This window comes from Artibeus jamaicensis, unplaced genomic scaffold (assembly GCF_021234435.1).
Source record: "Artibeus jamaicensis isolate MK-2021 breed Jamaican fruit bat unplaced genomic scaffold, CSHL_Jam_final contig_787, whole genome shotgun sequence".
Lineage (NCBI taxonomy): Eukaryota > Metazoa > Chordata > Mammalia > Chiroptera > Phyllostomidae > Artibeus > Artibeus jamaicensis.
In genome coordinates, this window is record NW_026521972.1 from 1,071,118 (window position 1) to 1,094,896 (window position 23,779).

The window sequence follows — 23,779 nt, forward strand, 5'->3', positions numbered from 1 at the left end:
ACTAATATACTTCAAACTCTTAGAAGAATACCTAAAATACAAGAGGCCTTCAGCAAATACTTGGGATAAAAAAGATAAGTGTATTTAAATATTTTTTCTCATGACAAAAATCAAATACATGAAAATTTAAAACTAGTGTGTAAACTGTTTTATGATTTTGTAAATTTTTCCCATCACAGCTAAGTAATAAAAATGTCTCCATAATCTGTCCAAGCTTAGCAATATTAGAAGTAATTCATTTGTGCTATAATAATTTATGTTCTAAAGTCCTTTAAATATGTACATTAAAGACATTCATTTTAAAAGGCATATTAAGAACCTAATATGCTTCAAAGATTGAATAGGCAGGCCAGTTTCAGCTTCCAGAATGTCATTCATATGGTAGTTGAAATAATGGGTTTCCGTGGTTTATGCAGTTTAGGCCAGAGTAGACATGTCTAGTAACCGTGGTGACAGGAGTCAGGATACAGAGACCGATGGGATCCAATCTCTGTCAGCAATGCCAACGGCATGCAGAGAATTCAAGTCAGTGCAGTGGACTGAGGTCTGGACAGGATACAGTGTGTGTTCACATCAAGAGAAATGTGGCATTTCTGCTTAGGAAGTTGCCAAAAGTTGTTAAAGATCACATAAGCACTAAAATTCATCCTTACCTTGCTGTGTCTCGCTGGTATTTTCTTATATTATCATACATTTTCTGAAATACTAAATCTGCTAGATATAGAACCAACCATCTCAGTATAACTAAGTTCACCTTGGAATTTAATATAAAAATTTTAATACTCACATCAAGATCATCCTTTGCATTGTAGTAGACAACTTCATTACTCTATAAAAAATAAAAAAAATGCTTTATTGATTTGAATAAAAACAAAATATACAGGATGAAACACTGATTATATTTTACCCATATTTTAAATAATAAAACACCCTTTCACAATATATTCACAAAGATCCATAAAATTAGCCAATATTTTCTAAGAACATATTAAAACACTATATCAGTGATATTAGAAAAGCACATTTTTGCACTGAGGTAAAATATCTCAGTGTAAGTCTCAGAATAATTTGTCAAGAAAAAAATTAAAAATTCATAATGCAAATAAGTTATATGTATACATTTTATATATACACGCATATGCATACCAAATACACACATGTGCACACACACACCCCTAAACCATGAAATGAGAAAGACCATAATTCAAGAAAAATTTAAGTGACTTGTTAATACTTTGCTGAAACAATGACTTTAAAACATATATATGTGTATGTTCATATATATAACATTTATATACATATATCATATATATGTGTATATGTACCAGGTGTTGACACTATTGTTGAAGAACAGTATATCTGCACAATACTGGCAGAAATTTCTTCATGAGATTTAGAGAAGGGATCAAAAGTAACTGTAGATATAGACAGCAAAAGAAACTATCAGATTATCTAATGCACCAATAGTCTCAATTTCGACCAAAGTGTTGAATGAATGTGTTGGCCCTTCGAATAAATATAAATGGACATTTCCACTAATCATCACAGTTGCTGAAATGTGTCATAAACATAAATTATGGACATGAATTGTGTTATAAAAGAAAAATGGAATGGAAAGAATGAATAAAATGATGGTCCAGAAATTCAAAATTCCTTCTTTGAGTCTTTGAGGCTAGAACTATGTAAGGTCTTCAGCAGTAACATTGCACCTGTAAAAAAACACATTATTTTGTGCTTCTTATGAATATGGACATTCTAAAGTTTTATTTAAAAAACACAATACGCAAAAATATTTTAAGAAATTTACTTGGAAAACAGATTGAATTAATGCTTCTTAAAGTATCTCCATCCCCAAATTACTAGTGCTTCAAGTTGTAATAAATGTTACACAGGCAAAAGCATTCTATGGTTAAGACTTTAGAATATGCATAAACCAGAGAGATAAAATTGTCTCTTTTCTGTGGGACTTCACAGATTTTCAGTATATAAATGCATATTATAGATCTCCAAGAAAAAATAAGTCTTGTTTTGATTTCCAGATTCATTTGCCATATATTCTGCCTTTTTTTCTGATGTGAGAAACATACCATGAGGCTAAAGCTCTATAAAATATATATCTCTCTGAAGATCAAACACCAAACCAAATACTATATATATAAATATAACAACACACTATTCATAACACTGAATAAAACTCATGAGTTTGAATTTACCTCATACAGAGTCAATAATATATTTAAAACTAGAAGAAAATTTTACCCTTTGTGACAGCAGGGATGGACCTGGAGAACATTATGCTAAGTGAAATAAGCCTGTCAGTGAAAGACAAGCACCATATGATTTCACTCAGATGTGGAAACTAATGAACAAACTGAACTAATGAGGAAACAGAGACAGACTCATAGATGGAGAGCAGGCTGACAGCTCTAAGGGTGGGGGCGTTGTGAGTCGTGTGGTTGGAGGGATCAAGCAGAAAAAGGAAAAGAATGGACGAACTCATGGACAGGGACTACAGTACGGTGATTATGAGGGGAAGGGGCGTGTGCAGGTGGAAGAAGGTATGGGGAGAATAAATGGTAATGGGTAAAATATAATAAAAGTATAAAATTACCAGTTAATGATTTTTAAAAGAATTATGTAGCTAGAGGATTGAAATGCATGCAAGTTCTAATTCCTGAAACATTTCTTATAGCATCAGTTTTGTAACAAAGTTAAAATATAAAATCATAACTCATCACGAACACAGAGCAAGAAAATCTTCTGTATTCACCTGAGACCCAAATCTAATTACTAGTTTATTGATCCCTCATGCAACTCTGTAATTTATACTCAGGAGATAATTTTCAGTTTAGAATGTGCAGTCCATCAAAAATTAAAACACTGAACAAGCTGACCTTCGTTTTAGACTTTATTTTTGCCAACTGCTTGCTTATATGTCCAAAATTGAAATGTGTTGAAAACAAGGTGAAACTGTATTAAAATTCAAGCAGTTCAGCATCATTTTCAACACTCATTAAATACTGACATGCCAAGAGAGATACAAAATACGTTAAACATACCTACCCTTATCCTTTAGGTAAAACAATGGATACAGATCGATAATATAAAACCAGCTGAGTCTACAGCTACACTTGGTGCATGGTACTGGAGCTAATGAACTAAACTGACTAGTAAACTTTTTTCCTCTGTGTCATACATGAACACATTCAACAAATAAAGATAATTTATTTATTAAACTTGAGATTAAGAATATCAGCTACAATAACAGAAGAGGGTAAAATATGATCAAGAAATGCTAGTTTTAACTCAAACTAAGTATTGTGATTCCATTAAGATAAACTGTGATAGAATTAAAATAAAAGTTGACATATAGAAAACCGAGTTTATTTGAAAATTTCCAATTGCCTTTCCCTTGGTCTCCACCCTATATTTTTTACAAAATCCTATTACCTCTTCTTTTAGAAGCTCTATATTGCTTCTAAAAATGTTACTGAACATGTATATTTCAAAGTTTATTTAAATTTTATACATCTGTACAAGTGTTTCTGGACTTTGAAAAATATATAATTCAAAAAGCTGGCTTTTTTAAGTAAAGTATAAAAAAACATTAATCACAAAATAATTATCTATGTCAAGTATTCATACTTCTAACTGGGTAACTTGTATTTCTACTTTTAAAAAAGCTCTCTTTTTTGTAGAGAGAGCTTTATACAAAGAACTTACACGACTCCACTCTAAGAAGACACCCAACCCAATTAAAAAATGGGAAAAGGACTTGAACAGACATTTCTCCAAGGAGGACATACAGAATATCCAGAGACACATGAAGAGATGCTCAATATCATTAGCTATCAGAGAGATGCAAATTAAAACCACAATGAGATACCACTTTACACCGGTCAGGATGGCTATCATAAACAAAGCAACAAACAACAGATGTTGGAGAGGGTGTGGGGAAAAGGGGTCCTTAGTTCACTGTTGGTGGGAGTGCAGACTGGTACAACCATTATGGAAAACAGTATGGAATTTTCTCAGAAAAATAAAAATCGACCCGCCTTTTGACCCAGCAATTCCACTGCTGGGATTATATCCTAAGAATCCTAAAACATCAATATCAAAGAACCTATGCACCACAATGTTCATAGCAGCACAATTTACAATAGCCAAGAGTTGGAAGCAACCTAGGTGCCCATCAGTAAATGAATGGATCCAAAAATTGTGGTACATATACACAATGGAATTCTATGCTGCAGAGAGAAAGAAGGAGCTACTACCTTTTGCAACAACATGGATGGAACTAGAAAGCATTATGCTGAGTGAAATAAGCCAGGTGCTGAAAGACAAATACCATATGATCTTACCTTTAACAGGAAGCTAAACAACAAAACAAACAAGCAAGCAGAAAAAAAAACAAAGACACTGAAATAGAGAACAAGGGGATAGTGATCAGAGGGGAGAAGGAAGGGAAGTTAAGGGGAAAAAGGGGGAGGGATTTGGAGGAACAAATAGGAAGGACACAGGGACGAGAACTAAGGGGGGTGGAAATGGGAGGGAGGTGGGGAGCAAGGGGCGGGGGAGACTGGGATGGGAAAAATAGACAAAAAACTGTACTTAAAAAATAACTAAATAAAATTAATTATAAAAAAACAAAAAATAAAATAAATATACAAAAATATAAAAAAATAAAAAATAAAAAACTCTCATTTTTTAATACAATGTAAATTCCTTACATGGTCAAAACATAAATGCAGCCATTGCCAGTGTGGCTCAGTTGGTTAGAGCATTGCCCCACAGCTAAAAGATTGCGGGTTTGATTCCTAGTTGAGGAGCGTACCTAGGCTGCAGGTTTATTTTATTTTATTTCACATTTTTTTATTGTTCAAGTACAGTTGTGCAGGTTTAATCCCAGGTCAGGGTGCATGCAGGAGGCAACCAATCGATGCTTCTCTCTTGCATTGATGTTTCTCTTTCTCCCTTCCTTTCTCTCTAAAATCAGTGAAAACAATGCCTTTCAGTGAGGACTAAAAAAATAAAATAAAAATTTAAAAATGCAAAGGAAAAATAAGTGACTTTTTATAGAAAAACAACAAACTATGAAGCACTTAAGCAAATGCATGTGCTTATCCGATTGTCATATTTAATAGAAACACAGGCTTCAACGGGATGTGCAACTGATGACATCCGCTGCCCTGCAACAAAATTTCTTCTCCAGTAAATGTGACATCGCTTTTGGCTTAGAGATATTTTTTATAAATACACTTTCTTTTTTCAAACCTCAAAACTTGCATTGATAGCATGCATATTACATTACTCCCTAATTTTGCTGAACAGAAAAGCTCAACTGATCAATTTTAGTAAGGGTTGACCTATGAAACAATTTGGAGAAACTGTAATTGTGCTTTTAATTTTTCATCCCAGTCCATCTATGTGGAAGTATGACACTCAAATAAAATGCAAACATTTGTAGGGCAGTGAATTTATATAACTAATAAAAATATTTTCCAGCCTCAGCTTATCATACTTTCTTACAGAAAATTACAGTGATTTGTTTTAGAATGGCTTCTGTTTAGATGGCTCAGAAAAAAATTCTAAATGTAAGCTTCAGAAAAATCATAATTTGATGAAATTGCCTTGCTCTTCCCTATTACATCCACTTATAGCTATTGCCTTTGCTATATAAAAATACATATTAGCTCTGCTGTATAAGAAGATAGATTAACAACAGCATCTTCTGTTGGTGGAAATGATTATTGGTGCAGCCACTATGGAAAACAGTATGAAACATTCTCAAAGAACTTAAAATGGAACTAAATTATGACTCAGAAATTCCATTTCGGGTTATATACCTGAGGAAATACAAAACACTAACTCAAAAGAATATATGCATCGCTATGTTCTTTGTAACATTATTTGCAATTGCCAAGATCTGGAAACAGCCCAAGTGCCCATCAGCAGATGAATGGCTAAAAAAGCTGTGGTACATTTACACAATGGAATACTACACAGTGGTAAAAAAGAATGAAATGTTACCATTTGCAACAGCATGGATGAACCTGGAGGGTGTTATGGTAGGTGAAATAAATATCGTATAATTTCACTTACATACGGAATTTAAAGAAAAATAAACAAACAAAATAAAAAGAGACTCATAGTTACAGAGAACAAATTGATGGTTGCCAGAGGAGAAGGGGGTTTGGAGGACTAGGTGAAAAAGGTGAAGGGACTAAGAAGTACGAATTGGTAGTTATGAATAGTAATGGGGATGTAAAGTAGAGGATAGAAAATATAGTCAATAATATTGTAACACTATGTGTGGTGCCAGGTGGGTGCTGGAAACAACAGGGAGAACACTGTAAATTATACAATTGTCTAACCATTATGCTGTGCACCCGAAATAATACAAAATAACATTGAATGTAAATTGTAATTGTAAAGAAGAAAATACTAAAAATTAATATTGAAAATGCATACATGTAATGTCAATGTATTATTGCAGTTAATAGTACAAATAATGTCTAAATCCACATAACCAGAATTTTTAAAAAATACATTGCTGCCAATGAAACGAGACATAGATGTATTTCTATTTATATTTGTTTAGATAATTTTCAATATTTTCAATAAAAGTTGTTTATATTACTTGCTAATATTATAAAAAAATATGTGTTTGGATTTGTTAAATTAAGTAAATCTAACATCAAATGGCTCAAATCGCCAAATCACCAAAATATATACAGAATCATTCTTAACCAGGTTGGGATAAAGGACAATTTCCAGGAATATGAGACAATTCACACTTAATCAGCCCAACTTCTGTGTTCCAATGTTTTTATAGCAATACATTTTAGTTAAAATAAATTCTATGCTAAAACAAAATTAGGAGAGGAAACTGTATTACCACAAATAAATGTCCCGAAGGGGTTTAATCAAAGAAGAAGCAAAAGTGTGAGCTGAATTGCTCTCCTTTTACCTGTGGGGATTGGGGGTCTTCTATTCTTCAGAGGGAGACAGATCCTACTCATTCTACAATTTTGTTGACTTCACTTGAAACAAAGATGAAGACTATACCTGACCATCAAGGAGCAAGTCCTGGCTTCCCAGTTCTCATGAGATAGGTCAGCCAGCTGCTCCAATCTGCTCCACCTGAAGAATATCTCTTATTGCCCTTGGATGGTTGACCACACACATCAAAACTGCCCCAGATTTCAAATAGGTGAAAATTAACAATTTCAAATAGTTGCGAAAGTCTCTGCTTGTGGATCAGTTCTAGTGCGTGTTTGCAAATGTGCCTGTGTGTGTTTCTTAAACATGTACCTATCCTATTTATCCCATATTCAAAATTCCCTCACCCCCTCCTTGAGAAAGTACAAATATATTGCATCTTTTAGTACATTAAAACTAAAGCATATCAACTAATTAGCTCAGGCACATATTATAGAATTGAGTTGCCTTGGTTATGATCCTCCTGGCTAAATGTTTTATGTAAATTACTAAACAACATTACACTGGAAGGTATTTCACACTCAAACACAGACATTTTCAGTGGATTTCAGTGCATTATGTGGCTGATGGTAGGATAAAGCCAGCAAGAGCCTCAAACTAGATTCATAGGTTAGTCAAACCTTTAGAGAGCTATTTGTCATAATTTAAGCACCACCCAATGACAAGAACAAATTGTTTCATTTCTGACTTTAACCAAGTAGTTTAGTTATTTATTAGCTTCTTCAAACAAATTTACCCAAATAGTCTATGCTAATATAATACTGCTGCTTGCTGAAATTTAAAACATCCCCTAGCATGTTGAGAGATAAATTAGTTCAGTTTCCCAGAATCTACTGGGAGTCAAAAATTAAATCTGAGAAAAATAGACCATTCCATCTTTAAAATGTATACTGTAAGTGGCAGTCTCATGCATGACACTTTCCTATAAAAGTTGGCCTCTGATAAATAGTTGATGTTAAAAATTCAAAGCAGAAGTACAAAGCTTCCACATGGAAGTAAAATGTTGCCAGGGACAAGATTTAAATATTGGAACTGAAAATTCAAATTTTATAGCCAACATCCGATGTGTGTGTGTGAGTGTGTGTGTGTGTGTGTGTGTGTGACACATTCCGAATTCAAATAGAAATTAACTCCCCGTCCAATTTATTAACACTCTTTTCTAGGCTGCCCCTTGGCTCTGCACAGTGATCCCCAACCTGACAAATGTCAGGCAACTGCATTGTCTGCTAGAGTTTTTAAAACCTCATCTTTACTGTTGTTATATCACTCTTCAGTCCCTAATATGAAGTCAATCAGACAAAAATTAAGGATACCTTCTATAAATGAGTTATGTTAATTCCTGCCCACAAAGATCCCAATCAGTTATAACTAAAATTATGTGATTGATATATTTTGTAGCCACTTCACCTGGTATTGACTGTGCCCAAGTCAGCCGTGGTACCTGCAGCCCTGTGGCACTGTAGAAAGAAAGGAACTAGGAACGCGTGTCAGTGTGGCTGTGTGTGTGTTCCCGGAGGAGGTGAGGAGGAAAGAATGTGAATGGAATGAATGTTTCCAAAGATAGTTAAATGTAGCTGAAGCAGTAAACTCAAGACAATGGTCCTTTAGAAGGCAAAACAATTGTATCATTATCTTTGTGTGAAGTTTGGGATATATGAGAATATTGTTTACAAAGATAAAAAGCAAAAGTAAAGATGGGCACAAGTCCGTCTGAAGAGCAAGGTTACCAGATGGCTGGACTGAAGACATGTCCACCCTACATTCACATTCTGTTCCAAGAGATGATAAGTAAGACAACTGACATGAAGAGTTTAGCACAGTGACTGCTACAAATATGTCAGCTATATATGCTAGGTATATGATAACATACATATAGCATATGTTATTTGTTAACATGTCATCAAATATTATTTTATATATTAAAAAAGGAAAATCAGAAATAGCCATAGAATTTACCTATTAGCTTTTTTCTGGATCTTATACATGAATCAAAGTAAATTGTTATAATTCTATTTTCTTAGATCAGTATGCTGTCAGTCTAATTTATTTAAGGTCATTTCTTCAAAGGTTCTGTGTAGCAGAGTGAAGACATGGGATTACTAGTTTCTGTTATTATTTTTAATTGGATCAATGAGATGGGGTGAATTTTTTTCTTTTTTTTTAATTGCTTTTAGAAACAGAAGAAGGGAAGGAGGGGGAGAGAGAGAGAGAGAGAAACATCAAGAGATTGTTTTCTGTACACACCCCAACTAGGGATAAAACCTGCAACCTAGGTATGTGCCCTGATGGGGGGAGGAACCCACAACCCTTCATTGTAGGGGGTGATGCACCAACCAACCGAGCCACACCAGCCAGGGCCAATGAAATGTTTAAGGAAGTCTAATGCAAATGATAGATAGATTCTATATGCATCCTGACCATCACATGTGTTACTGTGTTCCAAACTTCTCTGTGACTCTAAGCACACTCCTTCCAACCCCAGCTCCCCCTGCACATCAATCCTCATCAGCTTCTGCATAGGAAAAGCCCAATCTTGCACTAAACCAGAAGTTTTCTTATCCATCCCAACATCCAAACTGTGAAATCTTGATGAAGAAAATGACACAAGATGCTCTCGCAGAGTGTAAATGAGCACTTCTCCCATTTTAAAATCTGTGGTAAACATGTGCATCTGCTTTGTTTTAGTAAATTTTCTTCTATTCGGAAACTCTCCCATCTTTGGAAAACCACTTCTTTCAAGCATGTGATCTCATTTGGCTGGCAGTTCCTATCAGTCCTCTAACCACTGAAATTAACTAAGTCTATCAAATTATAGTATCTTATTTCCCTGTAACTCAACTAGAAATGTTTCATTTTCCAAGAGTTGTTAGGTTGTAAAAGATAGGCTGCTTAAAGCTTGACTGCTGATATGCCAGAGGCTCCCTGCATCTCCTTGCTTCCCAATTACAGAAGCACCAATTTATTGTTTTTCTTAAATTGGTTAGATTGTGGTTTCTAACTCCGACAATGCTTTTTCCATTCTAATTCCTGTTACTGGTAGTTAATAGCATTGCTTGAATTTTAATTTCTCTTGGTGGCATTATGAAAACATAGCTATTCTAGAAGCAATTCTCCTACTTGTATTCTGGACGATAGCCCCTCCTGCATCCCGTACCTTCTTATCCCATTTCCTTGCCGTGTATCCATCTTCTTTTCAATTACACTCAGGTTGTTTGCAAAAGAGAAAGATTTGTGGAATAAAAATCTAGATGTGTTCTGACATACAATTTCTTTTTTTGTCCAAAATTTAAAATGCTAGCTGAAGATTAAAAATCAAAGAAACCACAAGATAAAAATTTTCTTAGTTCGCATATTTTAAAAGAGCATCTTAATATTTTTCTGATACATCTCTAATGAACTAAAGGTCAAATATCATTTGTACCAATGTAATATTATGTGAATAGTACACCTTAAAAACATATACATATATATATATACACACACATATATATCAACTCCTCACTAGCCTGTAGAAATTAGTTGCAAAATAAAAATGCAATAATTGCATAAGTTTTTTAATCCTCTCATGAAGACATTTTTTCATTGCTCTTTAGAAAGAGAAAGACAGAGAGAGAGAGAAAAAAAAAACCTCAATGTGAAAGAGAAACATTGGTTCATTGCCTCTTGTAGGCTCTCGAACTGGGGATAGAACCTGCAACCTAGATATGTGCCTTGACCAGAAATTGAACCCACGATCTTTCCTTGCATAGGATGCCACTCCAACCAAGTCACGTCAGCCAGGGCAACAACTGTATAAGTTTTGATGATATGCTTGACTATCACAGTAGCTATTAAAAAATTAAAGTGAAATACTATTGCTAAAATATTCAATGATCTATGGATTATAATGAAAAATGTACATAATTTATTTCTCAGAATTCTCAAAATTTATTTATAAGAACATATATACATACATATATGTGTATATACATACACATATATAGAGAGAGGGAGAGAGAGAAAGAGATAGTTTTATAACAAATGCCAAGCTCTGGGTAAAAGTCTAAGTAAATATGCTAAATAAATCTAAAATTCTAGTCTGAGAACTTGATTGTTAAAAATAAGGCCGTGGATAGATGTTATCAATCGCAATTCTGAATATTTGAAAGCTAAACCTAACAGCACTTAAACTGAGTCTAACTCAGGTCTTCTTATCTCTAATCTAGTACTTGCTATTTCCATGTAGATACTGGTGATACGATTGCAGGAATGATCTAATTTTTGCAGGAATGATCTAATTATTGGAAACAGTAAGTTCCTTATATACTCTATATAGTGAACCTAATAATAAAGAGAACATCTAATAATTATTGAAGCATACTCATTCATTGTATCTGTTCTTTTAGCTTTGTTTTATAATCTGTCATAAAGGGTGAATTTAATTTAATATTAAATATTTTAGCTTACTGGAAGAACAGAACTGGGAAATGCGTAAGGCTTACTTCTGTGACTGATAACACATACCATTTTATACTGATTCATTGAATAACTGCCATTATAAACTTGTGATATTATAGTTGTTTTTTTAAGTTGTCATTATGGTGCTTGTAAGTTAAAGTATTACTTAAAAACTTGCCCAGCACATTAACCAATCAACACTCAAAGCCATCTAAGAGGCGTGTTCACAGGGAAAGATGATATAGACCCAGGTGTCTTCACTCTGTTTAATGTCCTCACTGCAAAGATACTTAAATACTCCAAGACCACGCTGTACTATGAGAAATATCATCCTAGCTGAAAGAAATGTTTGTAATATTCACCAAAGGAAATGTTCATTATATCTACAAAAGTAAGTAAATTTTGAAATTTAGAGAAAGAGAAAATGAAATTATTTGACTTGAGTAGTCTGTGTGCTCTTGTACATATACTCAAGGCTGGCACAGTGCCTGAGATGTAGGAACTGCTACTGAATGGGTAGATACATGAATAAATGAAATCACTGCCTTTCAAGACACTATTAGAAATTATAGACTGAAAATAAGAAAATACACACAGGCATGCCCTTGTGGGCACACACACTCACACATACAAAATGCATCAGAGAAAAATATGATTATGTTTTTAATAAAAATTTTAAATATTTTATTTATTTATTTTTAGAGAGAGGGGAAGAAAAGGAGAAAGATTAGGAGAGAAACATCAATGTGTGGTTGCCTCTCATGTGTCCCCTACTAGGGACCTTGCCTGCAACCCATGCATGTGTCCTGACTCGGAATCAAACTGGCCACCCTTTGCTTCACAGGCCCATCCATGCTCAATCCACTGAGCTACACCAGCCAGGGCTCTTTTTAATAAATTTTAAACACACCATTTTTTAATGTAAAAATCAAGCATGATAAAGAAACATTGAAAACTATCAGCAGGGTTGTTTTTCATATGAGGATGCACTCACTATGGTTCTGGCAATGTTAGCATTGCTTCAAATAAGTCAAAATACAGACCACTTTCATGCTTATAAGAAATCAAGGAGGAATTCCAATTGAAGTGTGATTTCAGAGTTCCTTGATTCTTGAACTTCAAAAGAAATCAATTCCTACTAATCATTAAGAATATAGCAACTTATTTCTTCATCTCATAAAATTTAATAAGAATCTGCCTCAAGCTTTTTTAGTGCTCCAAATAACATCAATAAATACATGATCTAGACTATAGGGGAAAAGTAAAGTAGAATATGAGAAAATAAATGTATTATTTTCTTCACTACCAAATCTCCCAGGAAAGATGGTCCAGAATTGAACAAGCATGTCTATAACACAGAGGAACTTGCTTTAAAGTCTTTTAATCTATAAATCCAATGAAGCCTCGGGTATAATCATCTAAAACATTAATATTTAATGCACCAAAATATTTCAATTTCTATGCTTCTTCGTACTGAATTAGACAACCTACATAATCTCTTGACTCATGATCAAAGTTAATGTGCTGATCATAACAATATCTGATATCTTACCAATAGGGTCTTGTGGATTTGTCCAAAGGCAGTAAAAGCACTGACTTTCTGAATTAATCATTTTCAACTTCAAAACACTATCATACTAAAATAAAATATAAAGACTTGCACTATGCTCAATGAATTACTGAGTGTAAATTAATCTGGACAAAATTAGACCTTCAAAGGACGTTAAGTTTGTCTTCACTATATCAGTTTAATTCACTTTTCACTGGAGCTATATATGTTGGGAAAGATGGAAAAGGAGGAGACATTTACTATATGTCCATTATGGGATAAGCATGTACATATATTACATCACTTACAATTTCTAAATTTCTTGGATATGCAATACCTATAATATTTTTGAAAATATAAACTGATTAAATTCATTAACCTTGTATCACAATATTACATTGCTTAGCAGACTTCCTAGGCCTTTGCTCCCACCATCCCAACTCCCCACTATTTAGACAATGGGTTTTGACACTCTAGGTGAAAAGGGATACTGGCTAATTCAAATACTGATACATCGTTGTTTAGTCTGAATACAGTATTTGATTTAAGTACTTATTAGGCAATAGTCTTAAAAGTCAGGCTTGCTAACTAGAAGGAGACTTCTAAATTTCCAAATGGATACTTGGAAAGTATACAGAAAGACAAAGCTAGAAGTCTGTACAATGAGCCTAATGGAGTTAGAAAGAACTCAAGATGTAGAATGAGGAGTGTTCCTTTTTATTAAAATGATTGGTGAGGATGTCCTCAGTTGGGATGGAAGACCAAAAGCAGAGTTAAGAGTGAAATATATAGAGCTTAGCTCCTTTAAAGGTAGAAAAAGCAGTGGAAGAGTACAGATGTGTTTGGGAGAAATACTAGAGCAGAATGGAAGCAGTCCCTATGGTTAGGATTTAATTACAGGGAAATTATTTGGGAGGTGCTCTGGGAAACACCAGCAGGAGCGTGGAGAAGTGACGCATCGAGGTGAAAGAATGCAGCATAAGGTGTGTTAAGAGCAGATAGGCAACCAGGGCTCAGTTCTTCTAGGAATTGCTTGGAAACTAGACTGTCACTCAGGATTGTTACATTAAAGAGTGACAAAACTGTGCAAGTCTTCACCCACATCAGTCATCACTGGTTGAGTGTGTTCACTACTGCATATACCTGCCACCAGAGAAAGCCCTTTAGCACAGATCTGCAGATGCTTAGAGTAGGAAGCCATAGTGTGTGTGTGTGTGTGTTCAGGAGATATGGGCAACATCTATTATCAGCACACAGTGAGTGTTTTACAAATATTTACTGAGCACATTAAAAAGACTTTAAGCACTGAGAAGTTAGCAGTGTGACTTTTTCAGGCTTTGGTTCCTCATCTGTAACACGACGATTTAGTTGACAAAAACAGTCTCTAGAATATTCCTTCCTATGTAGTGTTAGGCTTCCATTGAGTAACTGCTTTGCTTTAGATCACAGAAGATCTAGTAGCTGTGCCCGCCTAGTTTTTACAGTGCGTCTTTGATTAGTTCTCTTCTCAAGTGAACACCCAACCAAACTTACACATCTTTCGATTCTGAAAAGCAAAGGCAAAGATTTCTCTTTTATTCTCCCTTTGAAATCTGTTTGCCATATTTCTGTAGAAACACGTAAAAGTATAAGAAGAACCTCTACATCATTATTTTTCTTTATGTTTCAAGAGGTCAAGTCAAAGTATATTCATCTATCCCTGAAAAAACAGTAACGGTTTCTGAGAATGTGTTGTGATAGAAACAAGCTTAAATCAACCCCCATATTCCTATCAATCTGGCAATCTCCCCAATATGGCATAAATCAACTGCTACCTGTCATTAGTGCAATGAATGTCATTCATTTGTGCTTAACTGAAGTAGAAGAGTGTTTTTTGTTGGTTGGTTTGTTTTTGGCAGGGGATAGAGTACAGTTTAAATTTGTTCTATCTCTCTGTAAAAATAATTTTGTAAACAGTACAAAGAAAGAAAGGCCACTGCAGAAGAAAATAAGCGGAATAAATTCTGACATTTTAGAAGCATGACATTCCAACTGAATGATATATTATTGCTTTGGAAACAAAAATTTCTAGTAGCCTGCCCTTCCTTAACCTTGTTTTGGGAATTGTGTTTAATTAAGTTGTATTTCAAAGAGTTTTTTACTTCAAACTATTCATTGTTTTAGATATAACTTGTCTCTAATTAAAACATGAATAATTGGCCCTGGCTGGTGTAGCTCAGTGGATTGAGCACCGGCCTGTGAACCAAAAGGTCACCAGTTCAATTCCCAGTCAGGACACATACCTGAAAGCAGGCCAGGTCCCCAGTAGGGGGCAGGCAAGAGGCCACCACACACTGATGTTTCTCTCCCTCTGTCTCTCACCCTTACCTGCTCTAAAAATACATAAATCTTTAAAAAATAAAAGTTGTTAAAGTGTTAGTTTATAAAAGCCACAATCCAAAAGGTTGTCAAGGCATCCAAAAGACTTCCAACATAGGCCTAGTTAAGTTGTACATAGTGTTTCATCTTTCACTCAAATTTTTAAAAAGGAGTGAAAGGGAAAGGAAGCTCTGTGGGCCATGCTTTTTGCTTTAGGCATGCTTTTACAAATTATTCATTTTCATTTGCACAATGTACAATTATTTCAAAATATATTAAATAAAACCTTTATATTTTTCAAAATATTATACACAAAAATTGTACCAAGAAGAGGCAGCATGATGCAGTGCAAATGTACTGAGTGACAAATCAAAAATATCTGAATTCTATCTCATGGTCCGATTCTCAGTCCGTGTCAGCAAGCAAACAAATTAATCAATTTCAAGTTGTTTTGTCTTCTCATTTATTGCCTGGGCAGAGAAATTCTACTTCAAAGGATTGCCATAATAATTTGAGGCTATAATTTATTTGAAATAACTTTGCAAACTTAAAAGATATATACAATATTAATATTATTATCCATATGCATTATTTTCAGACTATACAATTATAATGAAGTTTACAGTTTAATATACAATCATTTAAGTACCCCAGATATTTGTTTTAATGATATAATTATACAAAATAAAACAGAATAAGAGAAGGTTGAATCATCAAACAACATTTTCCTAAAATTCATCAATATGTTTATTTTGGTTAAGTATAAAGAATAACATTTAGACAATTTTAAATAAAAAAGTGAGGTAAAATATTAACTGCTCAACTAATGGACTTGCCTAAATTAGGTTATTTTAATCATAAACAGTTGGAGGCACTTTAGTGGAAAACAAAACATTGCAGAGAAGCCCAGCCAATTACAAAGGTGTCTATATTTTAAACTATGCTTCCAGATGTGTTACCGAGCAAAGAAAACATCAACTTGTTCATCTTTTGATCACACTGGCTTCTTTCCTAGTGTATGAGAAACGCAGTATGAAAAATGTTTTACATGTAAAGAATCAGGAAATTTCAAAGACAGTAATATCTAGGTGAGAGGTGTGAAGAAAATACATTAGCAGCTAATTAACCTTTGCAAACACTATTTCCTCTCCACCAAATTAGAAGGCTCTGTTCTTTCCTCCAATTTGTTGCGTGTTTTGGTCACTTTCATGGATTAGTTGTTTAATAAAAATACAACAGCTCTTCACACACCCAAGAGAAACAAGGGAAGTGAAAGCAGTTCAAGTGAAGTGAGCATCCAATTTTATAGTCGAAAAGTAAAAATCTCAAGTTATATACAGAGTACAAGGTAAACCTAAATATGTACGCAAAACTGGTAAATACTACTATACATAATGGCCTTTCCTCACACAATCAAGTAAATGGTACAAAATCACCGTTATGTAATTGATGTAGATGTATTTAAAAATTGTTTAGAGGTTGCTCAAAAACAGAAATAAGATCTTCATAAATGTCAAAAATTGAGGCTAAAAGTTTACATGTAGGGGCTTAAAATATTAGTATTTCTAATATAGCAGTGCCAGATAAAACAGAGGATACCCACTTAAATTTTAATTTCAGATAATATTTTTTAGTAAAAGGATGCTTCAAACTTATACAAAAGATGTTTGTTTATCTGAAACTCAAATTAACTGGGCATCTTGTGTTTCCATGTGGTAAATATAGCAACCTTAATTTGTAACACTTTTGTCATATAACTTAAATATATTTTATAGTATTTCTGACAAGTTGAAAATTATTGTTGCAGAAATTTTTGAGGATGGAGAATGCAGTATCATCAAACATAAGCTTTGAGGTGAAAACTGGAACAATGATCTCAAAGAAGTGACATCAAGTTACAAACTGTCCCAGTATTTCAAAAACCACCTAAGGAGGATTTGTTTTTTCAAAGTTGAAATAAATCTTTAGTCAAACGCATTGTATGTATAAATGGTATTTTCAATTTCACATATATAATTACCTGGCATTGTTCATTTAATTCTCATTTTGAAATACACTAAGGAATCATCAAAACAATTACATTAATAATTCAGAAGCAGTGTATTATTTTGGGATGGTTGATAAAGCTCATGAGAGACAAAGACGGCTGTCATCTCACAGATCACCTATGCTGACTGCCATGACCTGACCATCCAGGTGGTTACACACTTACTTTCAATCTGTCCATCACGTGGTCTGTCTAACCCACACTTACACCTTAGGTCAGACGGAAAAACATTCCCAGACAGAGGCCATTCCTGCATCAAAGGTATTTGAAAAGTCTGACACCTTGGTAGGACCAGCAAATTAGGAGCTTTAACGGAGGAACCAAACTATATTCCCTGTTGCCACCAGTTATTTTGTGTTGATGCTGAGATGGGGAGGAGGCTTGCTTCCCCGGGAGCTCATGAAAAGGACTTACAAGCATCCATGAAAAAAACTTTGGGCTCTCATTACTTCTAAACCAAAGGGGACAGACTAGTTGTGTATAAACAAAGTAAGCTATGAGATTAATTATACATAATTAATAAAATAAATATTTGATTTTTAGATTTTATTTCCTGTATGTTAGTCACTGAAGACTTAAACTTTAATTTTCATAAATTTAAGACAATTGCTCTATTGTAAGTTGCTCACTTACCATTTTTCCCAATCTCCATTTAAATGACTCTCTGATCTATAGGTGTACCCAAAACTGACAAATCATGTAAAAAGGTGAACTAGATCATCAGATCTCTAGATGCATAGTGTATATTTACTTGTGACAAACATTAGTTTTATAAACCTCAATGCCTTAAAACCTTTAACCACAGCTTTCACTGATGTTTTGATGACCACACATTGAAGTTTAATTAACCAGTCATTGATTTATCACTGGATTGTGGGTAGGGCTATCAAAAAAGTTGCAGTTGAAAAGCTCTGATGGAGATTTTAAAGCCCAGAATAAGCATCATTCTTCTAAGATAATAATTTCATTTTTAGAGGAAACTATAAAACATGTATTAAAGAGGTCAGTTAAAACAAACATTTTGGGTATAATAATTGTTTAAAAAATTGATCTGCAGAGAAAGGATAAAGAACCTGCAATTCTGTGATTAAGCATTGAATGTAGCCATGAGCCTCCTCACAGACTGTGAGAGAAGGACCTTGTGGCCAGCAGCCTTATTCCTCTTGCCTGATGAAAAGGATAAATGAGATTTTTTGCTTTGAGCCAGAAATTTCTTATTGTCTTTGAGGCTTTCTGAACACCTTCAAAAATCTTTTCTCAACAAACAAAGATATTCTTCAAATACTGTCTCTTCTCCCTGTCTGGGTCCCCATACCTGATGAGTAGTACATAATGGGTGGGCCAAAAAGTCCACATCGTTTTTTCCATAAAATAAAAGACGTGTTTCATTTTCACTAATAACTTGATTGAAATGAATATTTTGAGTATGTTAGCTATCTACCACGTGGTATAACACTGATTATTTTCAATTAATATCTCGATTTAATCACTACCAGCTTCAACTGGTCTATCAGGCAGTAGAGCATGGTCCAGTGAGAAATCTCCAGCATGAAACTGTGCAAACCAGTTTTGACACATTTGGTCAGTCACAGCACCTTCTGCACACACTGCAAAAATCTTTTTTGTGTGTTTCAGTTGCGTTTTCCCTTTCTTCAAATAACAAAGCATAATATGCCAAAAATGTTGTATATTTTCTTTCATCTTCAATATTAAAATGGCTACACAAAAATGCACCAATTTTGATTTTTCTAATGCATGCCATTATGACAGCTATCACAATACAATCTAACAAAATTGTTTCGAATGAAGTTAAGGACAACTAAGTGCTACTAGAGCCATCTCACAGGAAAAAAAATGAACTTTTTTGGCCAATCCAATATTTCTATACATAGAAAATAAACAACAGTTTAATATCATTCTTTAAGATTTCTTTACATTTTTAGCAAAAACATTAAGTGAAATATTTTCTTAAGAAATATGTTAGTTTTATATTTGGAAAAAGAACATAGGATCTAAGGTTACCAGCACACATCATTCTTCCCAGAAGAGGAAAAAACACAATACAGCATGTACATAAAAATATATACAGCATGTGCATGCTCATATAAATGCTGGAAAGGAAAGAACTGCACTAAACTCGAGATGGGAACTATGATCCCCAAACTGAAGGCCTGTTGATCTTTGCAGAGCCGTCTTTTGTAAAACAGGTATAAACAGTATTATAAAAATAAAATCTATTTCTTGATCATTTAATGTGGGAATTTATACTACCTCATGCAATGTTCACCTCAAATATCAAGGAAGTATATATTATTATCGTTCACCGGTGAGGAAGCCAAAGTTCAGGGGGGTAAGCCAATTTCTCAGTTACACAGTGAGCAGTCAAATAGAATTTGAATCTAAGTCTAACACCAAAGCTCACATCATTTCCTCTAGAGCATATGAATATCCTTGTATCATTTAGTAATATAAAACTAGTATAAATATATATCTTTAAATTGTGAATGTCCAATGAATATGATGACAAACACAGAAGCATAATAATGCTAAACTTCTCAACTTCTGAATAACAATGTTTCTTCCTGGTAAGCTTATGAAATGCTTTTCTATTTCCTTCCTTCCTTCCTTCCTTCCTTCCTTCCTTCCTTCCTTCCTTCCTTCCTTCCTTCCTTCCTTCCTTCCATCCATCCATCCATCTTTTCTTTTAGCAAAAGGAAATCAAAGTAAGAATTTTCTCCACATTCATCTCTGAGCTTTTCAAATCTCCCTGACAGACTGTTGCCAGGAAGCCCAAGTATAATGCAGAAGACATAAAGAGAAAAACGACAAAGGGTGAAAACATACAGAAAATAAGGTTTCATCACCATGAAGAAAAGGTGCTACAGATCCCTGTCTTCATTACTGTATATTTCACTAGAGGGCAGCCAAGACATAAGGCTGGAAGTTGAGGAGAAGCACATTCAAGTACATTAAGAAAATACTATTACATGGAGATAGAAGCTTATTCAACATGGTGTATTTGCTTAGATACTATCAACGTTTATACATTAACACCATTAGGTATTGTATTTTTCCCTTCATGCATTCAATTTCTTTTAAAAAAGGTTTAAAACTACAAATAAAATTTCCTATCATTAAAGACATGGTGCTAATATTTAAGATTTAAAATATTAAATGCACACCGAAATGTAATGCTGGCCCACTATGCAGTCTACCATCTCACTTTTGCTTTAATCCAATAAGCATTTCTTTTACACTTAGGGAAAATCAGTGCAAACAATGCCTAATCAATTACTTGTTTTGTTGACTCCTTCTTATGTTTCATATCAGGCATCCCAGCAGAAAATCCTTTGTCATCAAACTGCTGGCACAAGGTGAGCTACAGGGAAGTGGGATGGGAGTTCAAGTTCAACTCCAGATATACTAAGTCTTTTCCAGGGGAGAAGCTGGGAAATCAATCTGCAAGCAGCTCAGAAATCAGTCTTCTTGATTATTTTGTTTAATCAACTTTCACTCCAAAATCCCAAGTAATTTAACAGTACCTTACATTTTTATAAAAGAAAATTATGTATTTTCTTCATGTATATTCTCTGCATCTCTTTAAAAGCATCTAAGTAATTGAGAAAAACTATTATTTTAATAAAATTTTAAATAAACTAATTTTGTTCCCTCAAAATGATTCATCTGTATAATCTCAAGTAAAAGTTAGTAACCAGGCTATTAATCATTATTAATCTGCAATGTTTTTCTTAGTTTTTTCTTTCAATGTGTAGAGGGGAATTGAAATAAAAAGCTGAGAAGACCTTTTTTCATGAAAATATGCTTAGATTTTCTTCACAAAGTCCTCTATATGTAAATGTATTATTATCTATAGGTAAAAGTCTCTTACATTTTACAGTTTCCACATTACCAGTTTGCCTAGCATTAAAACAATTAAATAGTTCCTATCAAACCACAAAATAGATATTTACTACCTGTTGAAATAAAAATATTTTGATAAATTAAATTTGCTCAACAGTAACCTTGAATTTTACATCTGTAGAATTTCCAAGCTGTTGAAAGCTCAGCTCCTTGGCAGTCTGGGGTAGAGTCATGAATTGTATAGCACAGTTGCTGTCTTCATTCTAAATTCACAAAGCTTTCAACATGGCTAAGTAGTGCTTTTGTAGACAGACCTTGGCTCTTATTATTGCTGGGTGTGTGTGTGTGTGTGTGTGTGTGTGTGTGCGCCTGAGAGCCACAGAGCATGACTCAAGACAATTTATAATCATCAATAAAATACCCTTGACATTTGAAAGAACTGAGAAAGAAAATAAGAGTAAATAGGCCATAAAAAGCCCCATGCCAGAGAATCTAATGTTCTATAGTTCTCAACATTCTTTTGGTACTTTTTCTGTATGTATTTTGAAAAGAAAGAATAGTTTGATATAAATGCCATACAATGTGATTATTCCTTTGCAAAATAAAATGATTCATGTTTTCTACCATTCCCCAATGCAACAACAAACCAATAAATAATTATGAATAAGCATTTAGGAATAAAAGCATGAGATAAAAGAAACTTGAGATTAAAAGTCTAGGTTATCAAATTAACATTATGAATCAGAATTTCAGAGAAAGCCACATAAAAACTAGAGAAACTTCTGGGAAGCCTCAGGATTAACATCCATCCCACAATAATAAAATAACAGAAACATTGTATTCTCTGTCAGGCTGTTCCACTTTCCTTCTGGCCAAAGAAATAGGCTGAAGTCACCTTGACTATGTAATAGGGTCATTTTCACTCAGCATAAAGATAATGAAAAAAGAATTTCACATGAAACCATCAAATATATATATTTAGGTTTATTGCAAGTTGAATTTTGTAAACTATTCTCAGTGTCACAAATGCTCTTTATTTGAAAACAAAAAAATCTCAGAACATAAAAACTCTTGAGAATTTCAAATAAATGTGTGAAAATGTAAAATTTATTGGATTTTTACCAATTGTGAGCGCTCAGGTAATGAGATCCCAACATTCATTCAAACACCAGGAGTGCAGAAATGTTTTGAAGATATTTTAAAAGCTTAAAGTAGCTGTGCCAAATATTTATTTATTCATTTTGCTCAAAGCAAGAACTGATCAAAATGGATGTACTGATTTTGTATTCCCCTTATTAGTTAACATTTCAGAGTTACTTGTCTTGGAAATCTTTAAAAAATTGATTTTAAACAAAAGAAAGCACATTTTCAAGCATAACTGATATCAGTAAAACGTTCTGATTACGGCTCTGATGGGTACTGCTCAGTGGGTTGGGCACCATCCTGGGAGCCAAAAGGTTGCCGGTTAGTTTTCTGGTCAGAGTTCATGTCAGGTCCCGGGTTAGGAACATAGGAGAGTCAATGGATAGATGTTTGTCTCACACATCTAAATTTCTCTCCTTCTCTTCTCCCTCCCTTCTGCTCTCTCTGGAAATAAATAAATAAAATCTAAAAAATCTCAGAAAACTTAAATACATTAAAACGCAGTGAAATAAAATGTTTTGGTGATGCACATGTGAAAGGTGTTTCATGATGGCAGGTGGCTGCGCATCCTGCAGATTCCACCTGCAAGCAAGCTGAAAGAATATAAGCCGCGTTTTGTTTTTTTAAATATATTTTATTGATTATGCCATTACAGTAAGCCACGTTTTTAAAGGAACTAAATTTGATCGCTAATATAATTTCCCTTATGTTTGTTCAGCCAACATTGAATGCCATCAATTTCTCATAAGGTGACTTTATTTGTGTCTCCTTCATTTGAGCTGAATTCTCATCAAAGGCCCGTGTAAAGGCTTTTGTGCATGAATTTAGTTATGTGTCAAAATAACCCTGTGCTATTGGTGCCAATATTATTCCCATCTGATTGATGAAGAAACTGGTTTAGACATTAAATGATTAGCTAAAAGTCACACTGTCATCAATAACCAACTTTCTTCCAGCACAGTTTTGCAATTGGTATTTTAAACCTGAACTCACATAAATATTCACATTTTATATCATTAATTTTGGCTAAAAGTAATATTTTGCTATTTTTTATCTAGTTATTACTTTTACACAAGATTTTAATGTTGTTGCTGTTACACAGGCACTTTTTTCATGGGTGGTTGGAGAAAAGCAACACTTTTCTCTATTTCAGGTTTGTGTTACCTGCACTATTTTGGCTCAAATATTTGGCTAACTTATTGGTTCAAAAATTTCACAGCTTGTTCATTTGAGTTGATCCTCCAAGTATCTGTCACAGAAGATTAAGAGGCTATGTTTTCCGCTATATCATAAAATTGTCTATTGATAAAAATGTCTCATCATTCTCTTCTTTTTAATTGACAGTCATATATATATATTTGGGTCACTACAATTCTGTAAGA

At 33.9% G+C, this 23,779-nt stretch overlaps 1 protein-coding gene across 5 annotated transcripts in view; it reads right to left on the bottom strand.

Moving 5' to 3' along the window:
- Positions 1 to 23,779, bottom strand: part of CACNA2D1 (calcium voltage-gated channel auxiliary subunit alpha2delta 1) — a 461,217-nt gene that overhangs the window by 187,199 nt on the left and 250,239 nt on the right. For all 5 annotated transcript variants that reach the window (XM_037139542.2, XM_037139540.2, XM_037139541.2 and 2 more), the window contains exon 5: positions 788 to 829. In XM_037139542.2, the coding sequence (XP_036995437.2) occupies positions 788 to 829 (42 nt within the window). The remainder of the gene's footprint in view (positions 1 to 787; positions 830 to 23,779) is intronic.